This window comes from Thunnus albacares, chromosome 6, assembly GCF_914725855.1.
Source record: "Thunnus albacares chromosome 6, fThuAlb1.1, whole genome shotgun sequence".
Taxonomy (NCBI): domain Eukaryota; kingdom Metazoa; phylum Chordata; class Actinopteri; order Scombriformes; family Scombridae; genus Thunnus; species Thunnus albacares.
In genome coordinates, this window is record NC_058111.1 from 3,066,228 (window position 1) to 3,085,358 (window position 19,131).

General features: G+C 39.8%; 2 protein-coding genes across 2 annotated transcripts; one reads left to right on the forward strand and one right to left on the reverse strand.

The window, feature by feature from the left end:
* Window positions 1-225: 225 nt before the first annotated feature.
* Window positions 226-9,012, forward strand: dcun1d5 (DCN1, defective in cullin neddylation 1, domain containing 5 (S. cerevisiae)). The gene is made up of 10 exons (XM_044355298.1): window positions 226-332; window positions 2,667-2,724; window positions 2,892-2,934; window positions 3,074-3,173; window positions 3,426-3,591; window positions 4,354-4,445; window positions 4,694-4,802; window positions 5,749-5,853; window positions 6,362-6,464; window positions 8,468-9,012. Exons 4-10 carry the CDS (start codon window positions 3,106-3,108, stop codon window positions 8,521-8,523), a joined length of 699 nt encoding a protein of 232 aa, XP_044211233.1. The 5' UTR covers window positions 226-332; window positions 2,667-2,724; window positions 2,892-2,934; window positions 3,074-3,105; the 3' UTR covers window positions 8,524-9,012.
* A 2,055-nt stretch (window positions 9,013-11,067) lies between these two features.
* LOC122984060 lies at window positions 11,068-18,337 on the reverse strand. Its single transcript, XM_044354343.1, has 4 exons — window positions 18,243-18,337; window positions 16,363-16,532; window positions 14,553-14,958; window positions 11,068-12,347 (listed from the first exon to the last, which is right to left on the reverse strand). Exons 2-4 carry the CDS (start codon window positions 16,523-16,525, stop codon window positions 11,282-11,284), a joined length of 1,635 nt encoding a protein of 544 aa, XP_044210278.1. The 5' UTR covers window positions 16,526-16,532; window positions 18,243-18,337; the 3' UTR covers window positions 11,068-11,281.
* Window positions 18,338-19,131: the final 794 nt, after the last annotated feature.

The following is a 19,131-nucleotide window of genomic DNA, read 5'->3' on the forward strand; positions in this document are numbered from 1 at the left end:
AAAGGATTGTTCCTTTAAAAAAACACGTTTGACACTTTTCACTTCGGCAGGGTGGATGTTATATTTAGCTGTTTTCCTCACGTAGTTCACTGTTCGCCAAAATCAAATAGATTTAATCAAAATGAGAGTAGAAGTAATGTTTTTTCAGGTCACCTTATAAAAATGCGTGTGCGCGCAAACATTTTTCTCAACATGGGAACGTTTATTTCGCATCACACCCCTACAAGAGCGGTGGTATCGTCCACTCTCCCGGAAACACCGACGACAAACACTCCGCGGTGCAGCAGAAGCCGGTTGACTAGATCTATCTGTGAGAGTGTTACTGAAAAAACGTAAGTGTTTGTATTATTTAAATGACTTTATATGGTGTCGACTATTAAACAAAACAACTTCGTTTCTTCAATTCGTAGTTTTAAATTGGTTTTAGATGGATTTTATGAGCCTTTGACGCATGTGTTGACAAATTAGCTAACGTTAGCATCGTAGCTCTGACACCCGCTAGCTAGCAAACAAAAGAAATCCAGCAACGAAAACTGAGCCCCAGAATAATGTAAACTAACAATGTATGTTTGGATGTTGTACGTAAAGTCTCCGCGACGTTTAATCGACAACCATACCAGATGCAAAATCTGGTCATGATTTGTATTATGAGTCATCCTAACCTCGTTAGCTGTGATCAGCTAGCATCAACGGAAGCCGTTTTGTTTAACGATCACTTTCGTTAAAACAGTCGTCAGACCCTCACAGAGTCATACAAGTCTGTAAATGTGGCGATTTTTGGCCCACTGTGGTAAAAGGATGATCAAAATATTCCCAATTTCAAGTACTGTAGCGGTGAGTTTGATTTATTCTAACATTTAAGTTAACCATCAGTCTTGCTTTTGATCCCAAAAACATAGCAGACACTCACTACTCGTGTAGGTAAATAGTCATTTTCGTTTAAAACATCGGCATAATTAACGTTACAAATCTTGTATAAACGCTTTTTTTGCTCCAAGTATCGCTTAGTTTCTGGTTGTAAAATATCTTCATTGATAAATTACAAATACAATATATCCAGCAATAAAGTGCAACCAGTGCCAAAGTGCAAACATTCATTTTCATTCACTCGTTAATTTTTAACAAGGTTCACAGTTAACAAAAAAGAAAAAAAAAACACACATACATATAAGACACAAACATAATGAAGAGACAGAAGGTGCTGAGTGAATAAAGTGCAGAGTTCAGTGACTATTCAGGTCAGTCTGGAAACACCTCACTGAGTGCATGTAGGTCACTCAGATCAAAGATCCAACAAGTGACAAGGAAAGTTTTTATGTTTATCCAAAGTTCTTTCTCTGAGGTTGCTTAGTTTCCTACGTGATGTTAGACTTGACCTGTCACTTGTTTTTTATGAACCATCGTCAGGTCTGAACACGGCACAAGAGAAAGATGAATCCAGTGACGCAGTCCTGGGTTTTAGTAGTTACTGTTAAATAGCAGATCATCACAAAGCACAAGCTGAACCAACCAAAAGCAGCACTTAAATGAAAAACATATTAATTTTCAACATTAATTACATGATGAAAACTTGACATTAACGTCCACATGTGATATGGAAATATAATCTTAACCCAGCATGTTTTGTTAGTTGTTACACAAGCAGTGTGAGACGTTGTAGGACACATAGTTTGAGTCTGTTCTGCATGGTTTTGATCATCTTCGATCATCCAAAAATCATATATACACACAATGATATTTCAGGCAACAGTGCGCTTGCACTTGGCTACAGTTTGCAGAAGGCCCTTTCCTGTTTCTGTGAGGATGCTCCCGTGTACAAAGCGGAAAAAAACCCAAAACTTCCCCCACGTTTGGTGTGGAAGAAATTGTCTACCTCAACCCCGTCCAACACCTTCAGGATGACCCGGAGTGTTGATTCTTAGTCAGACAGACAGCCGTGTATTATTAGTCTAATAGTCTTATAAACCTGTGTGCAGTGTTGATAAGTCTGATCAGCTTTCTAACTCATGGATCTGTCACTCAAACCATCCTTCCTGGAATGTATTACATCTCCTCACATGTACCTGAAGCCCTTACCACCAATGCAAGTCCTCGTTTGTTCTGTTCAGTTTTATTTTAATAACACAATAAGTGTTTTCTGTCTCGACGCCCGCTGAAGCTCTTGTGGCTGATTAGGAGCGAAATCCCTGCAGCCAAGTTCCCAGATGTTGTGGAAAGCCTGAAACCAGATGAATGAAGCGAGTTGTAGCTGGAATAAGATGTTAAGCCTGTAATGTTTGGTGTAAACATGTTAAGACAAAAACATTCATCTTCCATGTAACTGGGCAGCAGATGTGCATTTCTCTCATTCATTTTATTGACTCTGTCCAAGATTCATTCCTATTAAAGAACTAGAACACAGATCTTTTTAGATCTACATTTATGGTGCATTTTTCTTTTATACTGTCAGTCTTTTTCCACTGAAATTCCTCCAGACAGTGATTGTTATTATTTAGATTGTGACTAGCTGTTACATCAGTCACTTCTAACTAAAAATGTCCTCTTAGATTTTGGTAATAATGACAAGTTGAAAAGTGTCGTATGTATGTTTGCAGACGTTTTGACTCTACTTTGCTTGGACTTTATCTGAATACTAACGATATTTTCCTCGTGTTAATTACTTGTAGGAAGAATCCCTGCAGTCCGACAGACATCAGTACAGCATCAGAAACGCTGGACAAGCTTGTAAGTCGTATTCATTTTAAAACGTAGTAAACTAAAAGGAAATTAGATTGATAATAATCTTAAACGTTGTTGTACAACATCTCCATCTTAATCTCTCAGCTCTGACTGGATTAAGGCTTATAAATGTGTCGTGTTTTTAACTCAAGGTTTCATTTCTCTTCATCTAGAATCTCTTAGATTTGAATGGACAAGGCAGCCGGAAGAACACAGGTATGCATCCTTCACACTTTATCCTTTTAAATAAATAAATGATTGATTATTGGTTTGTATTGTCTAGAGGTGTCTGCAGGTGGATGTTTTATTCTACTGCCCCCCTGCCAACATGTTTTTTAAAAATTTTTTTATGTAGCCCAGCTAGTGAAGCCCGTTAAAGGTTCAGTGATGCCTGTGAAGAAGAAGAGGAAGCTCCCTGACGCAGATGATCATGAGCGCAGGTGTAAAATTACAAGGTAAATAAACACAGACTTTCACTCAACTATAAGTTTGTATGTGTGTCCTCTGTGGTCATCTGTCTGCAGTGCATGAAGATATGTTGTGTTGCTCATGTTGTGTCCTGGGTGTGTTTTTTTTTTTTTTTTTTTTATTGTAGCATGTTTGGTCTGACTCGTAACAAGTAGCTTGTGAGTCAGGTGATCCATCCATCCAATGAGACGAGTATATTTCTAACAGTTTTTTTTTTTTAAACAACTGTTTGTTTGTAGTTTCACCCGACCTCAGATCCGTGGTGCGAGACCGATCAACGCTGAGAAGCCGTTCTCCAGTAAAAAGTGCCTGGGCTGGTTCCACGAGTACGCCGGCCCCAACGAGGTGGTCGGTCCAGAGGCTATGGAGAAGTTCTGTAAAGATATTGGTGTGGAACCAGAGAATGTGAGTCCCTGCTGCTCTTACATCCACCCTGACGAGCAGGGTGATGCTCCTACTTTTAAGACAGTTTTCTTAACTTAGGAAATCACATCTTGGCTGATGTTTAGGAGAAATCCAGAGGTGTCCTAAGCTGTTAGGTGTTGCCAGGAGATTATGTACATGCAGAGATATTCCACAAGAGCAGAGATGTTTTGGGAATGCTTAATGGCATCAGTTGATTTATCAAAATGTCATTTTGACTAAAACAGAATAATTTTTTGAGCCTGGCTTTGTGCAGGATGCAGAGGAGAACATATGATGTCTCCTCAGCAACAGTGAGGAGACATCATAACACATAAAACCTAAACCAGATAAAGTGATGCTGTTTTACTGCTGTCTAATGTTTCAAACTGAGACTGTCAGTGAACAACATCATCTTACTGTACATGTCTGATTGACATGATATGGTGAGATAACTCTCTGCCCTCCTCCTCCTCCTCCTCCTCCTCCTCTTCCTCCTCCTCTTCCTCTCTGGAAGTTACTTTATGTCGGAGTATTTTTGGTCCAAGTGTCCCTCGGAGTGATTCTGAGACGCTTGATAAATATATTTTGGATCTTGTGTGTTTTTGTACTCAACTCCTTTATTTCAACTGCCTCTGAAAGATTTTACCCTCCAGAGGAACGTTGTGCAGAGAGAAACACAGTGTGGTGATAACGTATGCACATTCACCAGTGTTGGTTTTAAATGTTATCAAAGATTGAACTTGTCGCCTCTCTTTCTTTCAGATTATCATGTTAGTTTTAGCCTGGCACCTAGAAGCAGCAAATATGGGTTTCTTCACAAAAGAAGAGTGGCTCAGGGGAATGACGTTATTACAGTAAGAAACCCTTCACTCTTCTTCTCATCATGCACATTTAGTTTATTAGCACTTTGTTTATGATATGTGTTATACTAATAAACTATTACTGCATACAGTAGTACAGCAAACACACATGAAAGCTGTATTTATCTTTGTCTGCTTACACTCAGACTTCTCTGTCATCTAGGGTTAGTAGACGTGTAAGAAACATTGTTGAATTGTGTGTGTGTGTGTGTGTGTGTGTGTGTGTGTGTGTCTTCCTGCAGGTGTGACTGCACACAAAGGTTACAGAGCAAACTGGATTACCTGCGCAGTGAACTCAATGACTCTGTAGTCTTCAAAAACATCTACAGATACGCCTTTGACTTCGCCAGGGTGAGTTTTGGGGTTTTTGTTAATTAGTTTATTTAAAAGTCTAACCTTTTTATCACCTTTTTGCTCAAACGCAACTTTCATCCCTGCAAAGAGCTTCGTCGGCCAATCAAATAGGTGCAAGCACACATTCGTGGGTGTTTTCCAGAAAGCAGGTTTAGTGAAAACTCTTGAGTTTGTTCACCTTGAGATGAGGGAAACTCTGAGTTTTCAGTTCCAGAAAGAGAGAGCTAGCTTAAACTCTGGCTCAGTTACCATGGTAACTGACTCTGTGAAGCATGGTTACCATGGTAACTCTGAAGCTAACCTGCTTGCTGGCTGGTTTGTCTCTGTGTCCTCCATCTTTCATGTCCTCATTCATTCTGTCCGTATCAAAGCTGGTGTTGAAGCGCGTTCATTAGTGGAGGTTTACTGTCTGTCAGAATCTAAATCCTGGTTGGATTTTAGTTTGTTACTCAGGACTTTCTAAAGTTGCTGCTTTTATGCACATCAGTCATTTCTTTGAGCAGCAGTTAGTTCTCTCACATCTCTGTATTCTTCTTCTGGTCATGAATATGGCAGTAAGCTGTAAAGACTCTAGTAACAGATGTGTTAAGTGGTCGGGCGACAAGGATTTTCAGGTTTTTTTAGGCCTTAAAAGCTTTATCACACTGAATTTATTGGTTTCAGTTGATTAGACAAATTTTGTGGCGTTTCATTTGCTTGCTAAGTAATGCAGCAGACTGAACTATGTGGGATAAATGTATTTGTTCTTCCTCTCTCTATTCTTACTGTGAGTTTGTCACCTGGTGCAGCCACTCACAGCCCATGAGACTGCATAAAAAATACAATAAATTATGCAATCTTGTTTTCCAACAACTGTCACGTTAAATATCACTTGAGAGCTCTGTGGAGAAGCAGTTCTGTCATCTCACCTCCTGCTCATTGATTTTTGTCTTTGTGCATTTAGGATAAGGACCAGAGGAGTTTGGACATGGATACTGCTAAATCCATGCTGGCCTTGCTGCTGGGGAGAGCATGGCCTCTCTTCCCAGTCTTCCACCAGTTCCTGGAGGTAAATCCCCTTTTTCTCTGGCCTGTACAAGTGCGCGTACAACTGCGATAATTGATTCTGGCTGTTTATGAAAGCATGAATAAGGACTGCAGAGAGATGTATACTGAGGATCTTAAATTTAGCTTGGTGTTGCTGTCAGTTGAACGTCATTGATTAATTTGTTCAGCATTACGTAGATTAAGGTTTAATCACTAACATAAACTTCACACAGCTGACTGTGGTGGTCCAATGGTTTTCCTGCTTTTAAATATATTATGTGATTATACACTAATTAAAACATACTTATGAATATTATATTCCATTTCTGCCAAGTCTGTTCTGTTAGATTCCACTAAATTCTACACACTGGTCCTTTAAGGTAGATTATCGTTAAGTATTAATACAGATAAGCAGTACTGTTAAATCCTTTATTATCCTTGTCTTTTATATGTGACTGAAGGATCGAATGTTTCTCCAACAGCAGAACAAGTTTGTAATTGCTCTCTCCACTGTCTCGTCTCTCCCACAGCAGTCCAAGTACAAGGGGATGAATAAGGACCAGTGGTACAATGTTCTGGAGTTCAGCAGGACCATCAACACAGACCTCAGTAACTACGATGAGGACGGAGCTTGTGAGTATACAAGCGGCTCGCTAACAACTGAGGCACAGCAAACATAATAGGGCTGTAGTCAACCAAAGAAAATCTTGGTCAAGTTATGCTAATCCTCTGTTGCTAACTTTGGAGCTAACCTCCTTCACTTTTCCAGCATTTGGGGAAACAACAGACGTGACTTTTTAGCATTTATTAACTGACACACTGTAGTCTGTGCTGTACATTTACAGTAAACAACAGGAAGAATCTGTTTGTTTGAATCTGTGTTTCAAACACTGCCATCATTTTTTAATTCGTCATGGTTCTAATTTGTATGATCTAATTCCTCAGATGCAGTGGAAACACAAACAAGATTGTACAACAGTTCCAAGATATTTGATTAAAAAGAGAAAATGTAAATACAGATGCACATAATCAAGGCTCTGTACTCAAAGTAAATGAAAGAATGTAAACACAGTTACTGTTATGATCCTGTATTTTACACCCTCATGGTTGTGACGGTGCTGTTTTCAGTCATGGATACAGAGAGGAAATCTCATATTGCTGCTGGCTCCCATTCAGTGGATTAAGGGTTATATGAAACTGGATGTTGCAATATGATATGAACTCTCTGGATTTCTCCAATCCCTCAAAGGTCAACACTGCCACAGCAGTTGGCAACAGTGCAAATCAGAGTTCACTGAAGTTTAACTTTATGTGAAAGTTCTGCAGAAATTTTGCTTCTGCCTCAACTTTGATCTTTTAGGTACATAATTTTGTTCTCATACATGCTGGTGTGATTGAGGCTGTAGTGCCTGTTAAACAAAAGTAATATATTTATCCACGGAAGCCCTGAAAGGCAAGCGAGGGGGAAAAAAAAATTCTGGAAAACCAATTTCTAAGTCTGATCCTAATTCTTTTCTCTCTTGTGTTCAAGAGTTAAGGACAAATTTTTTTTAAAAAAAAAAAAGGTTTTGCCATCATTTTTCCAATTTCTTTTTTTTCCCATGTGTGAAAGTAACAGGTGAATTTTTTTTTTTTCTGTTGTTCTCTGTTGTAATACTCATCTTGGCCACAAGCGAGCTAACAGCTAACATCAGCATAGCTAACGCTAACGGCAGATTATCGACAGTAATGTAACATAACTTGCTAATACACAATATATGTACCTTGTGTTTAGAGGGTATGGAGCCATTAAAACTAACCTGGAAGAAAACATGTTCTATTTAGAACATGGGGTAGTGGTGCACTTGTGGCCCCTTGTGGCCGAAATGAGTATTACAACAACAAACACTTGGAAAATCCTGACAAAAAAAAATATTTTTTCACCATCTACTTTCACAGATGATGTAGAAAAAAAAAACAAACTTTGCCCTCTTGTGGCCAAAATGAGTATTACAACAGAACACCACCAAAAAAAAATTTCACCTGCTACTTTTACACATGGAAAAAAAAAAAAAAAAAATTCACCTATTTTCACAGGTGGAAAAAAAAAACTTAAAAAATTATCCTGGCACAACCTTTTTTTCACTTGTCCTTAACTTAGAAATTGGATCTCCAGAAATTCTTTTTTTTCTCACTTACCTTTCAGGGCTTCCGTATTTATCTGAATTGTTGGTATTGTTTTGTAATTTATTAAACAAAAACGCAAAGCATGTTTTTTTTGTTGTTGGTTTTTTTTTCCCCAAATGTCACAACGTTCCCAAATAATTCTGTCGATGCACTGATCTACATTCATATTAAGACTGGTTTATTAGTAATTGTGAAGGATTGACAATGTGTTACTTACAACAGGGAAATAATTTTGATTTCACTGTACAGAGATGTGACAATCAGGGATAAATCATCTTTATCATAATTAGTGATCAGTAATACATGATCACTAATTATGATAAAACTGATTTTATTATTATTTAGTTACATGACATTTTTTTTTATTCTTGAAGTTGCTCTGTGCTACATGATTTCTCAGATTGGTCATCTACATCAGAAAGTGCAGGTTTATATGAACATTAATTATTGCCTTGTTGTCTTGTGTGCAGGGCCAGTGCTGCTAGACGAGTTTGTGGAATGGCAGAAATCTTGGCCGGCGTTGTAGCAGCAGCAGACGACGACGACGACGACGACGTCACAACCCCAAAGAGGAGAAAGAGGGAGAGAAAACAAAAAACCACAAACACAGGAGGAATTTCTATATCGTTTAAGAAAAAAAGGAAAAACTGCTCACCAACACTTTGACAGACTGCAACAGTTCTCACACACACACACACACACACACACACACACACACACACACAAATATGGACTACAGAATCATCACTGTGGACTCTGGGCACACTTGCATCCCATCAGAGATCGTCTCTGTGCATCGTCAGCCAAAGGTCAAGAGGCCTTTCTCTCCTCCCTGAGTAGACTTTCTATATTCATTTGGAGAAAAAAAAAAAGTTCTTAAAATAAGAAAACAAATAACTGAGAGATGAGCTGTGGAATTTATGTTTTCTTGATCATTTCCCCCCCCCACCCCTCCCCCCATTTTGAGTATTGTTTATAAATGTTTCACAATAATAAAAAGGAAATGGAAGTATGATGAGCTGCAGGTTTCATTCACCAGACACGAGTGTACACACACATGCATCGCAGTAACTGGACACCTTGAAGACTAAATTTACTGTGTCAGTCGTAGATGATCAATCCTGTGACACATATGGTTCAAACTGGGTGTCAGGTAGAGTGACTGCATTTAACTTCTCACACATTTATGACCTATTTTTAGCATTTAAATGTTTTGTGAATTACTCATTAACCCAGCCGGTCTGGAGCTCTTTTAGCCTTGGATCCAGATATACAGTACATATTTCCCCCCTGGTTTGCAGAAAGATCTTCTCCCACACCGAGAGGAGCTAAGATCTAATGTAAATATGGGTAATTGGGAAGGTTTGGAGTGGATATAGAGGAAGACAGATATGTGGGAGTGCTTTTGCTGTTCAATATTTGTTTGTGTGTGTGTGTGAGAGAGAGTGAGTTGTGTGTGTACCTGGTATTCCTCATGTGTGGACATAAATGTGAAGAATTGCCTCCCTTTTGGGCACAAAAAGCAAATCATTCATTTTAGGGTGAAGACTTGGTTTAATGGTAAGGCTGGTTTAATGGTTATGGACAGGGAAGTCTACAGGAAATTAATGTAAGTCAAAGTAATGTCCTCTGAAGTGATGGAAACACGACTGTGTGTGTTTGTGTACTTGTATGTCTATCATTATGAGAACCAATTTGAGTTTTAGACCTGGGAAATTTTGGCCTGGTCCACACTTTCTGACACACCTTCAAAGGGCTGTTTTAGGGTCAAGGTTAGAATTTGGTTTAGGGTTGGGGTTAGGGGCCAGGAAATGCATTATGTCAATGAATGTCCTCACTAAGATAGTTTATATAAATGTGTGTTTATGTCACAGACACAAAACCACCTCCTGTCCTCTATCATGATGATCAACTTAATATTTTGTCATGATGTGCTGTTATTTTATGATTTTGTAGTAGGGGGTGTGCCCGAATACAAATACATTATTTGACAAAGCACAAATAGTGGATTTTTTTTTTTTTTTTTTTACGAATATTTGTTTCATACAAATATTTAAAAATTATTTGTTTTCGGGAAGAAAAAAAAAACGTGAAATACCAGCGTGCAAGTTGGTTACATCACTATCTCAGTGTCTCTCCTCTGCTCCGCTGTGACGTCAATCAGCAGGTCTCAACGAGGGGAGTCACATCCACCTGCTACATGACGCACATTTCCTAATTTGGACATCACTCCCGGAGTTGGGGGTGTTCCTGAGAGACAAAGCTGAGCTACTGACACAAGCAAAGTGCTCCTCAGAGACTCTCCATAACCTGTTGTTCTCCTTCTCCTTTCCACAAAGTTAGGTTGTAAAACAAATAGGCAATAAATGAAAAGCAATAATCGCCTTTGAAGTTCTTTCCTACACGTTTCACGCTGTGCTGTCTCTGTGTTATGAGTGTATAAATCAGTAGAGGTCTGTATGCAATGAGGCAAAAAAAATTTAAGAGCATAAAGTGTGCGAAAGAGGTTGTTTGAGCTTGATATTGGTTATTTATGAGCTAATAATCAAGTCTTAAAAATGTCCAAAAGTAGTGAAGTCTGCAGACATGCTGGTGGCTCCGTTTAAGCTAAATGCTCAGTGTGCTAGCATGCTAACACCTGAGGCTCGTTAGTGTTGCAGGTAATTTGTAAAAGTAAATTTGAAAAGTCAGGGGATCAATCAAGTTATTATAATTCATCCTGATGGGAACATGGATGTGTTTTTAACAAATTTCATTACAATCCGTCCAGTATTTGTTGAGACATTTTCACTCAAAAACACAAATGTGAACCTAGAATTAAAGTCAAGGAGTTCACAAAGCCATTAGATAACATACTCTGGGAACCAAGGATGTGATGGATGACCTTTGACCTGCTGGTGGTGCTACATAAAAAGTCAGATGATGATGTAACTTTAATGAGTCTCTGCAAGTTAAAATCGTTAATTATCTGGTCTATAATAATAATAGAAGTCTCCAGTGCACAAACACTGAGGAGACATCTGGTATCCAGCTGTTAAACTGAAATGAAATATATTTGCATATATTTAACGAGGTAAAAAGAGTAGATGCTATTTTAAGGATTATAATTTAATTGGTTTAGAAACCATATCAGACATTCATTACTGTTCCAAGCAGAGTATTTTTATGTCTTAATACATTTGTTGAGGGAATATTTAATGATTTACACTTGTTGAGCTACAATCATCAAAACCACTGGATCAGCTGACATAATGTTTTCATTATTTTGTCCACCCTCCGATGCGTTATATCTCCATGTGGAAGTGTGGCCTCTCCTCTCTCTCCACCCCTTCCGTTTCTCTTTTATTTTGAGAAGCGTCCAGCGGCCCAGCCGAGGCAGCGGCCATGATGGCGTTGAGGCGTGTCAGAGAGAGGGTGCGTTGTTTGAGCCTGGGGGCGGGGCCTGTGTCACTGGGGGCGGGGTCTGGAAGGTGGCAATACCGCTGGCCGTCCTCGTTGTACTGATAGAGGCGAATGACGCGGCTTCGACGGCCCGGGTGAGGCAGCGAGGATGATGGTTCTCCTCCTCCTCCTTTGATACCGTTCTTCATCGTGTCCTCCTGGTTCTTCCTGCCCGCCTCATCGTCTCTGCTAATGTCTGTCTCTTCATCTTCCTCACTTCTCTTCTTTTCTCCATCATCTCCTCCCTCCTCCTCCTCCTCCTCCTCCCCCCTCCATCCTTCCTCCTTCATCTTCTCATCTCTCCGTTTCTCCTTGTTACCTGTGGCTGCCTCCTCCTCACTGCTTCTCCTCTCCTCTTCGTTCTCCTTGCTCCTGTTCACCTGCTCACCTGCCTCCTCCACCTCTTCCTCCCTTCTCCATTCCTTCTTTTCCTCCCTGTTCTCTTTTCTCCCATCTTTCTCCTCTCCGTCTTCACTACACTTGTCCTCATCTGTTTCGGTTTCACTCCCTCTATCTTCTCCTAATAGATAGAAACCTCCCTCCTCTTCCTCTGCCTCCCCATCACACCCTTTATTCTTTTCCTCCTCCTCCTCCTCCAACCTTTTCTCCTCCTCTTTCATGTGGTCACATCCCTTCAGATAAGCAGTGGTCTCCCGCTCCTCCTCTCGTTTGTGCCGGAAACTTCTCTGAGGTTTTGCGGGGGGAGACGAGGTTACGGACGAAATCGTCGTCTCCGTGGTTACACGATGTGCAGAGTCGTCATCCCTCACCGGTTCCAACTGAAAGGCCTGGTTGTCGTACATGGATGGCAGGGTTGTCATGGTGACGTCATCGCCATGGCCCGACATGTCAGTTTGGCATTGTTGTCGCCGTAGTGATTGCAACCTCTTAGCGACTGTCCCTAGACACCTGAGAGGAAATAGTGCACACACTCTTCTTATATCGTATTACAATTTTGATAACTTTTGACTCAATTAACGCTGCTTTAAAATGTTTTTTTTATTGGCAGTGAATGGAAAAATCTGTATTTAAAGCTACACTATGCAACTAAAACCATCTTTCTAGTCTAAACCATAAATTATTCCCACTTCATGAGATACTATAGATCTAAATCTGATGGCTGTTTTGTAACTTTTGTGTCCACAGACGGTGACATATTGAAGCTGAGAGCGTGTTTTTGTATGCGTTCAGGTCTTTTAGGTTTGTCTTGATGTTAAACATTACAGACTGTCACGGCTGGTAAACATGAGAAACTGTTGCTGGTGTGAACAGTTGTTATGTTTTAGCCGCAATCAAGAGCAGCTGTTTGGGACAACTGATCAGTGAAAATCAAAAATACCATAATCACCACACCGATATATGATGTATTTATGTGATGGTTATGGTATTTTTAATTGAAAATGCCAATATATCATAATTCAAATGACTTCCGTTAAGTTAATTTTTAGGCAGAAATGCGCAATGGTTTTATATCTTTTAGCCTATTTAACAAAACATATTAGATCACAGTTCTATTTGCTGTGTTTTAGAGATATGAATGATTTTTCCATTGGTCTCCATTATTTCAGCACAATATAAAAATCAATCAGCAGACTCTTGGAACTAGTTAAATTAGTCTGAATTTAAACGGCATTACAACACACTGATGATGTAATATGCACACTTGATGCTCTCTGTGATGAATTTCACAACTCAAGAGACTGATAATTAACTAACACTGTTCCATAAATAAGTGGAAAAGCAGTGGCTTCTTGGACTGGAAGCAAAATACCTCCAATTATCCAGAAACGTACTGCAGCATTAGAGAATGGTCAGCAAAGATGTAAAATATTCTCTGACATGATTGTTTAAGATTTGTAGAGGAATGTATCTTCTTTAGTTTGCTTATCTGAGCATGCTTTTTATTCATTCATGGCCAAGTGGGATGCAATGGGAGGAAAAAAAACTTCATTTTATCTTATCTTGTTTAGTAATATTATCAAGTGGGTTTTATCTTCCATGTCATGTACATTTATATGTTTTTATGTCTTTTTTTATGTGAAGCACTTGGTGCATGTAATTGCTTTTGTTGTAAAGCACTGAGCTGCATTTTTTTGTATGAAAGGTGCTACACAAATTCCAGTTCTTCCTGTTAAAGGTGCTCATGGAGGAAATGTTGGGTCTCTGTAAATCTAAGAGTACGGTCTAAACCTGCTCTATTTGAAAAGTGCTCTGAGATGACTTTTGTTGTGATTTGACGCTGTATAAATTGAACTGAATAATGGTACTTGAGCTGAAAGTGAGCTGTCAATCAAATGTGATCTGAACACGCCCCCACAGTCCTCAGAAATGATTTGAGCAGCCAAATGAGCTGTTTTTGAGCCAAATAGTCATGAATATTTATTTTCATTCAGATTTCTGTGGATACTTAATGAGACACTCAACTTTGATATCATATATGCATTTTTTGCTATTTCGGGCTACATTTCCAGAGGCTTTAAGTCTCCAGCTCTGCTGAGAGGTTCCAGCTGCAGACATGTCAGCATTGGATTTAATTCCTATTGCTTCTTTACGGTGGCCCTGAAGTGTACATCACAACGACAAACAGGAAAACACGACGACAAATAACAAAACACAACCTCAAAAGTAGAAAACACAACAACATTAACTTCTACAGGAAAAGGTAGGTACCTGCTACCAACAAAGCTTGTTGCTGATTGGACGCTCGCCTATTGACAAGGATCATCGCTGATTGAATGGATGCACTGTTCATCTTTTTAACAGGAAGGAGGTGTTGTACATTGATTGTTTATCCTGTTATGAATCAAGTTGAACACAGCTTTGGGCGGAGACTACATGGACCCCAAATGAAGGCGGACAGTGCCTCCTTCCTGTTAAAAAGACAGACAGTGCGTCCGTCCAATCAGCGATGATCCTTGTCAATAGGAGAGCGTCCATTTGTCGTTGTGATGTGCACTTCAGGGCCACCGTACTTCTTTGATCAATAACAGAACATCTTGTTTTTAGCATTTACTGACAGGAGATCTGCACAATAATTTAACAGAAATGTTGTTTGATTTGGGGGATCTGGTCCCAGTGTGAATAAAAGACAGGATGTAAGGGCCCAGAACGCACCTGAGAACATGAGTCCTGCTCAGAGCTCCGGCGCTGAAGCCCAGCACAAATGTCAGCAGCACCGACGCCGCCACAGCTGCTGCAAACTCCTCATCTGAAACGCCTCCCTGCTCCTCCTCCTCAGACCCAACATCCCTCCTGAACCTTAACGCATCACAGCTGCTGCCTTCCTCATATCCGCCGTGTTCTTGGTTCTTCTGATCGTCGGGACCAACATGGAGCTCATACGGCCACAGTGTGGTTCCCTCTGTGTGCTGCTGGAGACAGTAGTAAAAACCGCCGTGGAGACGGCTGGTGTTGGGGATCACCAGGCTCCCATCATGGTGCATAAAGACAGGGTCCAGTTTATTGTGGAAACTGGGGGTGTGGAAGTCTCCAAAGGGGGTGTGCCAGTACTCAACCACACCTACACAGGAAAGGAGGAGGAGTTACAGAGCTGCAGGTACATGCTGATGGTTTGACAACCATACAAGAACTGAAATTAAAGGAAAAGTCCAGTGATGGTCTAAATCTTTCTTACTGTTACAAATTCCACAAGAAGACTAAAACCAACAATGAACTGATCTACTAATAAGTATTGTGTGTGTATCCAAAGCCTGATATATCTTCTTCCATCTTCCTCACAATATAAGTCTTTTTAATAAACAAAACAGTATATTTTTAAACTGTTTTGTAAAATCTTCAGTGGGAACCAACAGGCTTGGAGGTCAGTGCCACACATGTGGTGTTGAGTGACTAAAAGGTTACTATGTGCGATTTTGGTCCGTCTGAGACAAAAGTTGATAATAGTGAGAGAAATGTGATGAAATCTTTGGTCGTCAATCCAAAACAGAGCCCTAAATCTCACTGTGAGACGCTTCCACTGACAGGTGATTCGGAGTTTTGGCGACCAAAGACAACCTGAGGAAAAATTTAAACCTGCAGTGCAGAACTTTTACATATAAATGAATGTGTGCTACATTCAAGCCCTTACAAAAGGAGTTCACACAAAGCTGATTACGCCTATCACCTCCAGATAAATCTCTCTGTAATTCACAGTATTTGTAGTTTTTAAATCTCATGTTGGGCGGGACATTCCCGCACTGGCTGTTAATCATGCGGCTCTTCTAGACTTTCCAAATGTTACCGGACCAAATGGATCAAATTCTGATAGTGCAGTGCAGAAATAAACATGTTTACAGCCTGGTACAAAAAACAGTTTCATCTCTATAGCTAATTTCCCCTTTCATGACAACTGTACCGGGGGTGAATTTTTTATAACTCATCCATTTAAATGTTATTAAGCCTTAAAGTTATGCATAACTAAGGACGTGGCCACTTTGAGTGACAGGTCGCTAGGTGGTTTGTTTCAGCAACCAGGTTTCATTTGGCCCGCCTCAGCTCCATCTCTTCACCCATTTTGGATTGGTCAGGAGTTAGGTGGAGTCAGGCACTGCCAAGATGGCGACGGCCGGAGCCGCCCCCCCTCTGAGCTTCAAAACTGCTCTTCAGAAACCAATGGGTGACATCATGGTGGCTACGTCCATATTTTTTACAGTCTACGGGTGCAACCCAATGCAGAAATCTATGTTTTTATGGATATAGTGTCAGCCATTATCACTGATATTGGCCAGCTAAATTTCAGCACGTCTTACATTGTAGGAAGGAGTAGTTATCCAGATAGCTCGCTACTGACTTGTCATTCAGTCTCATATCCTTCAATCTTAACGTTATCTGAGTCCAAAAGCTATCGCTATTTTTAAGTTGTGGTGCACTGATCTTTCAGGCTCGCCCTAAGTCTCCTCTGTTTGTGTGGTTTCTCTTCACTGACCTGCTTTCTTTCCATCTCCACAGTTTAACGTCAGCTCCACCTCTGGATGACCTTTGATCCTGCAGGTCGGTGTGACAGTCACGGAGCCCTGACCAATAGCTGCTCTTTCTGGATTGGCTGAGCCAGCCAGAAAAGCTGTGAAAGTTAACCACCTAGTTAACATGTTGAACCTGTAGAGGAAATAACGGTTTTTAAAATTCTGTTACCTGCAGCCCTGCTATGAATCCAGCCCCTACAACCAGCTCTTGTCATTTAATTGCACTTGAACCATAAAAACACAGCTGACTGTTGAGTTTAATATTACACTAACTTACCAACCCAGAGACAGCAGCAGAGTGAATATTGAACATAGACTCATCAGGTGGACACAAACACATCTCCAAATGAATCGTAATGTTGCTCCGTACTTGTTGGATGTGTAAACAGATGCTGACATGTTTGCTGTATTAACTTTACAAGGTGATGATATGTAAAATGATGTGATTTCACTTGTTTTCAGCTGCCCTCAAGTGGCCAAAAAAAAAAAAAAAAGAAGAAACAATGCAGCTGTAAAAAGATGTGACAGATAAAGCAAATTCTGCTCTTTAACTGTTGGAAGCAGCGAAATCATTTAAATATAAAAATACATTTTTCAAATTCACTTTAATTTCAGGTGTTTAAATTTACTATCCAGGAATTTGACTTATTGAAACATACAAGTAGAGTTTTACAATTCATGCTGACACTTGCACTGTCAGTGCCTGACATACATACAGCCTGTTACATGGATGGACGAGTCAGTGCAAATAAGTCACAGGAGGGAAAATGTTGGACCAATATTGACCTTTTAGTGAGTATCTGTTTGTTTAGTTGTCAACCTAAATGTTGTTAATGTTTTTAAAGTTAGTTTGTGAATCAGTTTGCCGTGCAGCTGATGGAAAACAGAAAAACTTAAACGCACAATATGTAATTTCAGCCGCTAGGGGTCTCAATCAAAACAATAACAAAAGACGGAGTGTGATGACGGTGTGAAGTAGCAAGGGATCATGGGAGTTTTTGTTGTCATTGTTAAACAACTTGCTTCTTCGGATTAGGATTACTCCAGTATTCATCATTCAGGATGTTTTTACCGGGAGCTGAATTACCTGCGGAGGTCTCCTCCTCTCCAAACAAACGGACCCGGTGATTAAAACCAGTAAAACCAGTGAATAAAGCAGTTTTACATTAAAAATCAGTGTTTCTCTGAAGCTGTTCAGCTGGCACAGGATGTCCGGTAGGGGCTGCTAGCCCAGCTGCTGCTAACGTTTGTCCAGTTTATTTCTCTGATAACTTAAGATCCAGACGTCCAATGACTAAAATCCTTCATCCAGTTAAAAGATATAGTTAAAAATGACCAAGATCTAAAAAGTTTATCATAAAAATGTGGCTTAAAACGGAATAAAAGTCAATTTAGTTTCTGTTGAACAACCACAACGCCGATGTATTATCTTGTATGTGTGTAAGTTACTCTTTGGTAGACGCCATTGTAGCGGACAAACACAGCACCGCCGTATGCATCTGGTGCGTGTTTACTCTTTGGTAGAGGAGGTATGACGCCATTGACAGGCGACCAAATGAAACGGTCCGTTACTTTGATTAAATTACAGATTTCTCTGAGTTTGTTGGAAACATTTGGGATAATGTAAGTACACAACTCAACAAAATATATAACATAGGTCTAGTTGTTTTTAGACATTTTAATGCAGAATAGTTACATATTATAGCTTTAAAATTAACAATACAGCTTTACATTTTAATGTAAAGTAACAGACAAAATTTGAGTGATGGTCCTTCATGCTCATATAAAGGATGCAGCTGAGCCTCTGAAGTATCCAGATACAGTCTGAGTTAGTTGGACTTACCTGTGACAACTTGTATAATGTCTCCTGAATGCAGCCTTGTTGTCCTTTTTGTGTGATGGAAGTGTTTGTTACAACCCGGACTAGCACAGTGTAAAGTGCAGTTTCCTCACATGACACTGTGGTGTCTTTTCCCCTGATGATGTTAAAGATTAATAGCATCACAGAGAAATGGAATTGTTTACAAAGTCACCTGCTTCCTGTACAACAGCAGTTCTCAACATTGTAAACTTGACAATGAAGTCAAACTCTGTATGCAGTGAAGGCTGGGGAGGGTCGACAGCTTGATCACATAAATACGATCCTGTCCTCCTCTGTTAAAGCAACATTAGATAATCTGTGGCATTTCTCAGGATCTACTGGCAACTTTGCCTTGATATCAGACAGAATTGTCAACTCGTTACACTCTGTTTCCAACAGAATCAGTCAACTGGACTCGGTGGAGTGGGCAGATTCAATGGTCTGGATCCAGCAAACTGGCAACCAGTAGAAACTGCAAATATCTGCCTCATTTCCATTCAAGAAGGCAAATTCTGAAGAACAGGTTTATTAGAAAAGATGATTAACAAATACGATACATAAAATCATTTTTCCATTTGATGCTCTGACAATGTATATGGGTACTGTCATACAGAATATCCAGACAAAGGCAGATAATTACCTAATGAGAATATTACTTATTGGAGGGAAAAAAGCCTTGACTCGGAAGTGGTTGCAACCAGATGCTCCATCATTAGAAGACTGGTTAAAAATTATTTATGAAATTTACATAATGGAAAGAATAACATTTTCTATAAAAATGCAAATGGAAATATTTAGGGGAATGTGGTTAAAATGGATCAAGTAGACAGACCTGACTTTATTTAATGGAAATTGCCATCTCCAATGGACT

Excerpts from the sequence above, each read along its gene's own strand:
- dcun1d5 (XM_044355298.1), top strand. The coding sequence starts at position 3,106 with ATGCCTGTGAAGAAGAAGAGGAAGCTCCCTGACGCAGATGATCATGAG. Across the intron at positions 4,446-4,693 it reads AGGGGAATGACGTTATTACA|GTGTGACTGCACACAAAGGT; the intron begins GTAAGAAACCCT and ends GTCTTCCTGCAG. Across the intron at positions 4,803-5,748 it reads ACGCCTTTGACTTCGCCAGG|GATAAGGACCAGAGGAGTTT; the intron begins GTGAGTTTTGGG and ends TTGTGCATTTAG.
- LOC122984060 (XM_044354343.1), bottom strand. The coding sequence starts at position 16,525 with ATGTTAACTAGGTGGTTAACTTTCACAGCTTTTCTGGCTGGCTCAGCC. Across the intron at positions 14,959-16,362 it reads TGGAGATGGAAAGAAAGCAG|GTGTGGTTGAGTACTGGCAC; the intron begins GTCAGTGAAGAG and ends TTTCCTGTGTAG. Across the intron at positions 12,348-14,552 it reads AGCAGGACTCATGTTCTCAG|GTGTCTAGGGACAGTCGCTA; the intron begins GTGCGTTCTGGG and ends ATTTCCTCTCAG.